This window comes from Bison bison, unplaced genomic scaffold (assembly GCF_000754665.1).
Source record: "Bison bison bison isolate TAMUID 2011002044 unplaced genomic scaffold, Bison_UMD1.0 scf7180017864530, whole genome shotgun sequence".
Lineage (NCBI taxonomy): Eukaryota > Metazoa > Chordata > Mammalia > Artiodactyla > Bovidae > Bison > Bison bison.
In genome coordinates, this window is record NW_011495080.1 from 7,281,703 (window position 1) to 7,291,797 (window position 10,095).

Consider the following 10,095-nt stretch of genomic DNA (forward strand, 5'->3'; position numbering starts at 1 on the left):
TATGCCATGGTTAATCTTAAGTCCACTGGGCAGACAGCTGGGAAACAGATATGGAAACACTCACACACACACACTTGTATATTTCTCCATCCCTCCGTGAAAGTGAAGTCCGTCAGTTGTGTCCAACTCCTTGCAACCCTACAGACTGTAGCCCACCAGGCTCCTCCGTCCATGGGATTTTCCAGGCAAGAATATTGGAGTGGGTTGCCATTTCCTTCTCCAGGAGATCTTCCCGACCCAGGGATCGAACCCAGCTCTCCTGCATTGCAAGCAGACTCTTTACTGTCTGAGCCACCAGGGAATCCATCTATATGTATTAAAAACCATAAGTTCCTGTGATACCTCCAATTCCAGTCCAACTATACAGGGTTTGTCTTAGCCTCCTTCCTTTACAGATTTATAACTCCTTTCTCCAATAATGAGAAAATGGACACTCACATATACTGTTTGTTGTTCAGTCGCTAAGTCGTGTCCGACTCTTTGTGACCCCATGGACTGCAGCACGCCAGACTCCTCTGTCTTCCACTATCTCCTAGAGCTTGCTCAAATTCATGTCCATTGAGTCAGTGATGCTGTCTAACCATCTCATCCTCTGTCGTCACCTTCTCCTTTTGCCTTCTGTCTTTCCGAGCGTCAGTCTTTTCCATTGCGATAATTCTTTGCATGAGGTGGCCAAGGTATTGAAAGCCTCAGCTTTAGCATCAGTCCTTCCACTGAATATTCAGGGTTGATTTCCTTTAGGATTGACTGGTTTGATTTCCTTGCAGTCTAGGGGCCTCTCAGGAGTCCTCTCCAACACCACAGTTCAAAAGCATCTATTCTTCAGCACTCAGCCTGCTTTATCATTGAACTCTCACATCCATACCTGACTACTGGAAAAACCACAGCTTTGACTTATACACACCTTTGTTGTCAAAGTGATGTCTCTGCCTTTTAATACACTGTCTGGGTTTGTCATAGCTTTCCTCACAAGGAGCATCTTTTTATTTCATGGCTGCAGTCACTGTCTGCAGTGATTTTGGAGCCCAAGAAAATAGTCTGTCACTGCTTCCACTTTTTCCCCTTCTGTTTGCCATGAAGTGATGGAACCAGATGCCATGATCTTCATTTTCTGAATGTTGAGTTTTCAGCCAACATTTTCACTTTCTTCTTTCACCCTCCTCAAGAGGCTCTTTAGTTCCTCTTCATTTTCTGCCATTAGAGTGGTATCATCGGCATTTATGAGGTTGTTGATATTTCTCCTGGCAATCTTGATTCCAGCTTGTGCTTCATCCAGCCCATCATTTCACATGATGTGCTCTGCGTAGAAGTTAAATAAGCAGGGTGACAGTATCCAGCCTTGCTGTATTCCTTTTGCAATTTGAAACCAATCTGTTCCATATCTGGTTCTAACTGTCGCTTCTTGACCTGTACACAGGTTTCTCAGAAGGTAGTTTACATGCATCTCCTAAGAACAAGAACATTTTCCTTTCTGACTACCATATGATTTTCATATTTAAGTTACTACTATTCTTCATATTTACCTTTCCTCCAGTGGACCCAATAACGACCTTGGTAGCTCTTTTCTTTTATTGATGGAGGATCCAGTCAGGGACCACATATTTCATTTAATTGTCATGCTTCTTTAGTCTTTTTTCATCTGGACCATTTATGAGTGTTTGTTCTCTTTTTTGTCTTTTATGACATTTACATTTTGAAGATACAAGGCCAGTTTGGTAGATTTGTATTTGTGTGATGGTTTTCTCATTGTTAGATTCATTTTAAATATTTTTTGGCAAGAATAAAACTTAGCTGGTGGTATGTTCCTTTCAGTGCATCACATCAGAGGATACATGATATTATTTGTCCCTCTATTGGCAAAGTTAAATTGGATCTCCTGGTCATAGTGATGGCACAGTTTGTTCATAGTAGCTTTTCCCTTCTGTAATTTTTGAACAATCTATATAGTATGATGCTTTTGAGACTTAGGACTATGCTGTTCCCTTAAGCAGTCTTTCCCTCCAGCAGTTTTAGCATCCATTGATGATCCAGTGTTACTACAGTAGTAGTTGCAAAAGGGAGACTTTCTAATATTTCCGTTTCTTCAGTGTACATTTAGTATTTTGGCATTCTGCTATAAAGAAGAGCATTCTGTTTTATTCCTCACTCCACAGTTTGTTTTATCCAGTTAGGACTGATGGTTCTGTCTTTTTAATGTAAACTTTAAACTGCTGTTTAACTCATTGAGTTTTTTAATTTGTCTTTTTTTTTTTTTTTTTCTGGTTTCAACATTTTATTTGCTTCTCTTTGATATATGCCTGATTTATTTTAGAGTATCTTGCTTTGTTCTTATGTTTTCCATTCTTTTTCTTATCTCAGTCACTTTAAGCATACTTTAAAATTCCTGTCCAGTAGCTCCATTATCTAAAGTTCTTGATTACATACTAACATTTTTTTCTTGTTGATGCATTTTCTTGGAGATATGTTTCTTTGTGTTTTACGCATTTTTCATTTTTGGTAAGCCCATCTTCGGTAGAGTTTCATCTGTGCTGTTTCGGTCTTAGGCAGGCTGGATGGAAGCCTTTTGTTTCCTCCTAGCAGTTTCATATTTGCCTCTATCCGGTGATTGAGGAATATCATTGATCCTGAATTAATTTAAGTAATTTCTGGGCTTGGAGGTTCCTGGACCTTACAGGGAGTATAAATGGGTGCAGTAAACCCACATGAAGGCGGAGCTGTAATTTTTAAATCTCTGGGGATTTCTTTTTAAAAACAATCTAAGAGAGACAGGCTTCCCTGTTACCTCCTGGTGTCAGTGAACAGATGTTCTTTTCCTTATCCACTGAGAACACAGCCCCTTGAGGTCCTCAGCTGTGTGCCAGGTGCAGGGAATAGAGGTAGGAAGGAGGCCTCAGTCTAGCCCGATACCTGTATGCACATTTCCAGTTCCCAGGCACTGAAGTCCACACTGACAGGTTTCCCAAAGCCTACAAAATTCTCCAGAGCAACCGCAGCATCACTTCACACACGGACCACTGGCCACTCTGATTTTCAATTCCCTCTTCATTTTTAGCAGCTATTCCTATTACATATTTGCAAGCTCCATTATTCATTTAAATTATATGTTTTATTATTCTTACATCTTTGGGGTTGTCCAGTTGTGGATTTTGTGCTATTTTGGTGGTGATGGTCATTATAGAGAGGCCCTGTTGTGTCACTTCTTGCTATATATTTTCCTTGTACTTTAGCTCATGTACAACAGATATAAAACTGGATTTCTGTCATCTACATAGAACTTTTGTCATCTAAAGCCAGACTTCTTTGAAATTTTCCTTAAGTTCAGGTTTGCCCTCAGAAAGCTTGATTACTGTTTTTAAAATTAACAGTCAAAATAATTAGTCAAAATAGGGTAAACTGTTTGCTCTTATCATGACCCCATGTCTCTTCCTTTTTTATTCCCTATGTATTCAGTCATTGTACTTGTTTAAAACTTTTCTTGACAGTATTCATTCTTCTAAGTCAATGTTGCCAGAAGTTCTACTTGGAAATATCACACCAAGTGTGATATTTCTTTATTATACATAGTTATTATCTTTATGCCAGTATGGAGCATACTTTCACCAATGCTACCAGCACAAGACTGGCTCACCTCCAAGGTTTTGATGCTGTGACTTGAAATACTGCCACATGTCCCTTTCATTTCTCATCCTCCATGCCTCTAAACATCAAAAGAAGACCAGTTTTATTATTTTACAATCATGCCTTTTAAAAATACTGCTAAGATTAAAAAAACTAGTCTCTCTTTGTGATTTTTCTGTGAGGGTACTAAATATCAATTGATATTTTAACATCAGTTAAACTTTGAAAAAAATAAACTCTTCCTAAGCATCAGTGGACATGAGTTTGACCAAGCTCTGGGAGATGGTAAAGGACAGGGAAGCCTGGGGTGCTGCAGTCCATGGGGTCACAGTCGGACATGACTGAGTCAGACACAACTGAGTGACTCAACAACAGCAAAGTATCATATAATTGTCATTGAAAATTTGCTGTTTATTAACGACTTGTCCTAGATGTTGGGCTTCCCAGGTGGCGCAGTGGTAAAGAACCCGCCTGCTAATGCAAAAGACGTGGGTTCAGTCCCTGGGTTGGGAAGATTCCCCTGGAGTAGGAAATGGCAACCCACTCTAGTATACTTGCCTGGAAAATTCCATGGACAGAGGAGCCTGATGGGCTACAGTCCATGGGGTTATAAAGAGTCAGACACGATTGAGCACACACGTACTAGATACTAGGGGGAAAAATACTCCCTGCCCTCGAGGAGCTCAAATTTTGTTTGGGAAAGGAGACAAACCTTAAAATGTGGTAAGTACTGTGGTAAAGTCCCCTGTGGTATTAAGTCCCTAAATGTGACTGTTTACATTTCCTAAAAGTAAAATGATAAACCTAGAAGTGTAATCGGCAGACAGTCTCTTAATACAAGACAAGAGTTACTAAACTATAAATAGACCACAGTGTAGCGCTGGGAAGAGTGAGTTTAGCTGCTAGCCAAAAGACTAGTATATTAATAGGAGGCGGTAGTTATCCCATTCAGAAAGAGCTTCTAAAAATTCAAGCAAGAACTTAGCCTATTTATTTCCTGATGAAATTTGTCTTTTGTTTCTCTCTGAATCATTGGAAAGTCTTAGAGAATGAAACAAGCTTAATTTTACAACAAAAATAAGCAGACACTTTCAACCACTTAGAAATCTCATGGCTGTTAAAGTGATACTGCTCAGAAAAAGTTCTTTTTAATGTTTAGCATGAGCACTCCATTTCTCTAAAGAAAAGATAATGTTGGGAGGAGAGAAGACTTTGTCTTGGGTTGCCATTGCATAGGTTCCTAGATACCCAGAGCTCATATACCAGCCCCTTATATCAAAATTACTACACCATACTGTGATACTCCTTCCATTCATCGTTGTAGGAAGCCCAGATTCTACTTCGCCTCCCACCAGTCCTACTTTCTGGAACTACAGCCGTTCTGTGGGGGATTATGCACAGACTTTGAAGAAGTTTCAGTATCAGCTTGCCTGTAGGTCTCAGGCGCCATGTGCTAACAAAGATGAAGCCGATCTCAGCTCTAAACAAGCTGCAGAGGAGGTAAATGGAAAATGAAAGTGACTTGATGTTTGTGATTTACAGGTTGTTTGAAAGTCTTCTTTTCTACTTCTGGAAATTGTTTTCTGTAACATCCACTTTTACTGGCTAGAAATGTAAATCTGGCACATGTTGTACACTAGAAAGGGGCTTTCCTGGGGGCTCAGATGGTAAAGAGTCTGCCCGCAGTGTGGGAGACCTGGGTTCAATCCCTGGGTCTCAAGATCCTCTGGAGAAGGGAATGGCAAACCACTACAGTCCATAGGGTCTCAAAGAGTCGCACACAACTGAGCGACTTCACTGTCACTTTCTCAAACACTAGAAAGACCCCTAGCTAACTTGTGTATTGAAAATTGAATTATATTCTACATTTTACTCTTTATGACACAGAGTTAACATTGGTGTCGTACCTAAAACATTTTGTGGCACTCATTCATAAAAAGATACCTCAAGTATCTATTTGTACTTAACACATACAAGATTCCTGCTCTTAAAATAACATTTGGATTAGAACATTTGACTAGAATATACATTTGATATGGAACATTTTGTAGTTTCATCAGTTTAGTACCAAATAAAGGATTTTGAATTTTCTTCTTAAAAGAATATTCTTTGAACATACCAATGTAAGGAATTTGAAATGTATGTGCATGAATAGCAACTACTACATGTTAATCAGGTCAGTATTGATGATCGTGAAGTTTTTTACAAAGTATTCAAAATATATCTGAGGGTGGGGTAAGGGATGACTGATAACCTGGCAAGACTTTTCCTCACTGATTGTTCATTCTAAACTTTTTTTTTTTTTTTAACAGGTTTGGGCAAGAGTAACTATGAATAGACAACTTCTTGATCATATGGATTCATGGACAGCTAAGTTCAGAAATGTGAGCTTTGACATTACTCTGTGGACAATGTTTGTGCCTCTTTATATACAAAGTATGTTATTAGAGTATCAGTTAGAGATGTTAATTATTAGACTATCAGAATTAAATATTACTAAAACTGCACTATGGGTGACACACACAAGGATGAAGAAGACGTTTACCATATGGTGTCTGCATTCTTGGGACTTTTCCCCTCAACACTTAGCAAATCACCGTATTTTGAGTGGATAAAGGAACAGTGTATTTAGTTGTTAAGATCTTCCCTTTCCCAACATCTCAATTTTGCTTTTCAGAGAGCTTTCCTATTAGAGCCTGTTGTGTGTCTAGACATGTGAGGGAAGCAAAAATGAAGTCATTATTCTCTGAAAACTTCAGTGTTAAAGAACATAACATATACTTGAAGCTGCTTCAGAGTGTATCCTTTTCTTCAATTTTTCATGAGAAGAGCCTTCTAATCTTTGGCCTGGAGGTTGGCAAAAGCCAGCTCTCCCACATACAGAGTGAGTTTCCTGGTTTCAACCCTACCTCATTCTATTGCTCTCTGTAGTACCCACATGTCCCCAGTCTAGGGGGTAAATTGGCCCCTCCTCCACTGCAGGAAGCCCCACTTAGACTCTGTAGAAGCTTCTTCCACTGTTTCATCCTCCACCATTTACTCGCCAACTCCCCATCTTCTGGAAATATTATTTGTTGAAGTCATTTATTTGTACTCATTTTTTGTTCTTTTGCTGTAATTTACATAGGGTATCAAGAGAGGGTATGGTGAAAATAGTAGGCTACTTTATTGAACCAGAAGCCTGGTTGGCTTTCTTGAATAAAAATTCCGTAGCCAGCCCTAGAACTACTCAGTGAGGCCTCCTAGGAGTGAGGCCTCGATTTCTCTCCTGCACCTCAGACAATTTTGTTGCAGCCTAAGTGTGGCTGGCAAGTAGGATACATTTAATAAATGTTGGAAGAATGAACAAGTGAAATGATGTCCTAGGACTGTACTTCCTTTTATTTCCACTTATAGGCTTATCTAAAAATGCTAATATATTTAAAAGACAAAGTCTTGGTCAGGAGTATTAGCTTGGAAGAAATGCAAACACAATCCTTGATCTGAATTCCTTAGGCTACAATGTTCTGAAATTTAGGGGATTTTATGTAGTTTCTTTTGAAAAGCAGTGTATACATATACCATATATTTTATAATACAGTAGCAGGGTCTTTTTAGTACTCAGTAATCAACCACATTATTGTTTCTGCAGCAAAATATATGAGCAATCATGCTGAGTAAGATAAAGTCTAAAAATAGTTACACAGGAATTCAATTCAGGTCTTGCCAATATATCAAATTTTCTTGCTAACTAAATTATAAAAACACATCATTTTCAGAGGTTTTTTAATTCAGAAATTTTATTAAGAGTTGTATAACTTGTATTTGATCTGAAACTTTTTTTCATCCTTCTGCTATATGGTTAAACAGAAAGGGTAGTTGAAGCAGTGGTAGTGGAAGGTAGTGGAAGCAGAAAGGGTAGTTGAAGTTGGTGTTGAACACACACCCAAAACCCATAACACAAAACCAGGTTGGGTGTGGATTCTTTGAACAGTCTTTTCACGTACCATGCAAAGTGGCGTTTGAAATTCCTAGTCCTAAAGTGAATAGTATAGTATTTACAAACTAGTTTTAAACATAATAATATCCATTTTCCACATGGTTAGGGAATTGAGGGAGCCTGCTGAGAGATAATCAGTTATGCTAGTTTTAAAAACTATTATACTAAAAAAAAAAACTATTATACTAATCACAAACCAGTAAAAAATATGTGACTAACTACCCTAGAAATAAAAACTAAAGATGATCCTTTTAGCTAAGTATTAATATATAATCATAGAAGAATTTAAGAAAAACTTAACATGTAACTGTAAATTTTATATCTTCAAAAAACAGGCAAACAGGCATATCTGATTTAAGAGTATAACTTCATTAACTTGCATTCTGTTAGCATATTTACTTAACTCTGTAACTGTGGCTGCTGTTACTTCCATTCTCTTTCACTATGTACTCTATTAATATTCAAGTACAAGACGGTAAAAAAAACTTTCACGAAAATAATCTTTTGAGAAATGCTTTAAAATTATGTGTGTAAAATCATTCATCTCATTTCTCCCTAGTGGATCAACGAGACAATATTAGTGCCGCTTGTGCAAGAGATTGAGTCTGTCAGCACGCAGATGAGGCGAATGGGTTGTCCAGAGCTGCAAATAGGAGGTATGTGAGAACAGAGCCCAGCATTTGAGTTCCTTCAGTGAATCTGCCAAGTGGAAAATTTCTTCTTGTAATGGGCTATTTAACAGCTTCCTTTTTTCCTTTTTTCTTTTTTTTTTTTTTTTTTTTTACATTTTCCTGATGGCTAATAATACTGAGCATCTATTCATGTGCTGAGCCCTTTGTATATCTTCTTAGGAGAAATACCTTTTCAGATCTTTTACCCATTTTATTCCCCCCCTTACCCATTTTTAAATTGAGTTGTCTTTATTATTGAGTTGTAGGTGTTCTTTATATATTCAAGATACAAGTAGCTTATTAGATATTAATTACAAAATTGTACAAAGCATAAAAAATGTATAACAATGCTAATTTAAAATCCCCCATTTTCAAATATCTGCTAAAAATAAAACTTAAAGTTTAGTGTAATATAATTTGCCTAAAGTATATATACTATAACTTACTTAGTGCTAAGTAGTGAAGTTTAAAAAATGTAAGGAGTATTTTAGTCAACCAGATCTTTCTAGAGAATGGATTTCTCTTTGAAATATGTAAAAGCTTTCGATTGCATATTAACACTTTCCACTTGCTTTGGGTATCTTTTCATCAGTCTTTATTCTCTGGGTTAAGTATAAAATTGTACATTGCTAAAGTACTGGCATCATTGACTCAGTGGACATGAGTTTGGGCAAACTCTGAGAGATAGTGAAGGACAGGAAAGCTTGACGTGCCACAGTCAAGGGGTCACAAAGAGTCAGACACAGCTGAGCGACTGAACAACAAAGTACCAATTTACTAAGTACCCCAGTTTTTTTGTTTAGTTATTTGGCTGTGCTGGGTCTTACTTAGTTGCAGCATCTGGGATCTAGTTCCCTGACCAGGGATCAAACCTGGGCCCCCTGCATTGTGGAAGTCCCCAGATGTTTTATATGTAGTGTACACAACATTCACATTAACCTTGAAAGCTAGCTTTTAGTGCCTGTTTTATGGAACAGGCCACTAAGACTCAGAGAGGTAAAGTAACTAGCCCAGTGATTTGAGGCCAGAGCTCTCTGACTGCAGAGTTAGAAGGGTTACTTCCTAGGTCTTGGTAGTATTATTTGAACTTATAGTTAACTTTTTTGAGATTTTTTATAAGCTATAAAAATAAGTATCTTTCATATTTTACCAATGTGATGTGTTTTTTAGGAAAGAACAACATTGTTTTATCACTGCAAAAACAACATGTGTATGTTCAGTGTAGAAAATTTGGAAAGTGGGTTTTCCTGGTGGTAAAGAATCCACCTGCCAGTGTAGGTTCAATCCCTGGTTTGGGAACATCCCCTGGAGAAGGAAATGGCAACCCACTCCGGTATTCCCCAATCAGTCAGTTGTTTTTTTGTTTTGTTTTTTACTTTAATCATGAAAACTGTTCAGTTTTAGTTTTCATAGAAAGATCTTTCAAGAGGGAGGGGACATATGTATCAGATCAGATCAGTCGCTCAGTCGTGTCTGACTCTTTGCGACCCCATGAATCGCAGCACGCCAGGCCTCCCTCTCCATCACCAACTCCCGGAGTTCACTCAGACTCAAGTCCATCGAGTCAGTGATGCCATCCAGCCATCTCATCCTCTGTCGTCCCCTTCTCCTCCTGCCCCCAATCCCTCCCAGCATCAGAGTCTTTTCCAATGAGTCAACTCTTCCCATGAGGTGGCCAAAGTACTGGAGTTTCAGCTTTAGCATCATTCCTTCCAAAGAAATCCCAGGGCTCATCTCCTTCAGAATGGACTGGTTGGATCTCCTTGCAGTCCAAGGGACTCTCAAGAGTCTTCTTCAACACCACAGTTCAAAAGCATCACTTCTTCG

At 38.4% G+C, this 10,095-nt stretch overlaps 1 protein-coding gene across 2 annotated transcripts in view; it reads left to right on the forward strand.

The window, feature by feature from the left end:
• TMEM209 (transmembrane protein 209) overlaps window positions 1–10,095 on the forward strand; it is a 32,173-nt gene that overhangs the window by 7,018 nt on the left and 15,060 nt on the right. For both annotated transcript variants that reach the window (XM_010831676.1, XM_010831675.1), the window contains exons 7-9: window positions 4,943–5,118; window positions 5,931–6,002; window positions 8,157–8,253. In XM_010831676.1, the coding sequence (XP_010829978.1) occupies window positions 4,943–5,118; window positions 5,931–6,002; window positions 8,157–8,253 (345 nt within the window). The remainder of the gene's footprint in view (window positions 1–4,942; window positions 5,119–5,930; window positions 6,003–8,156; window positions 8,254–10,095) is intronic.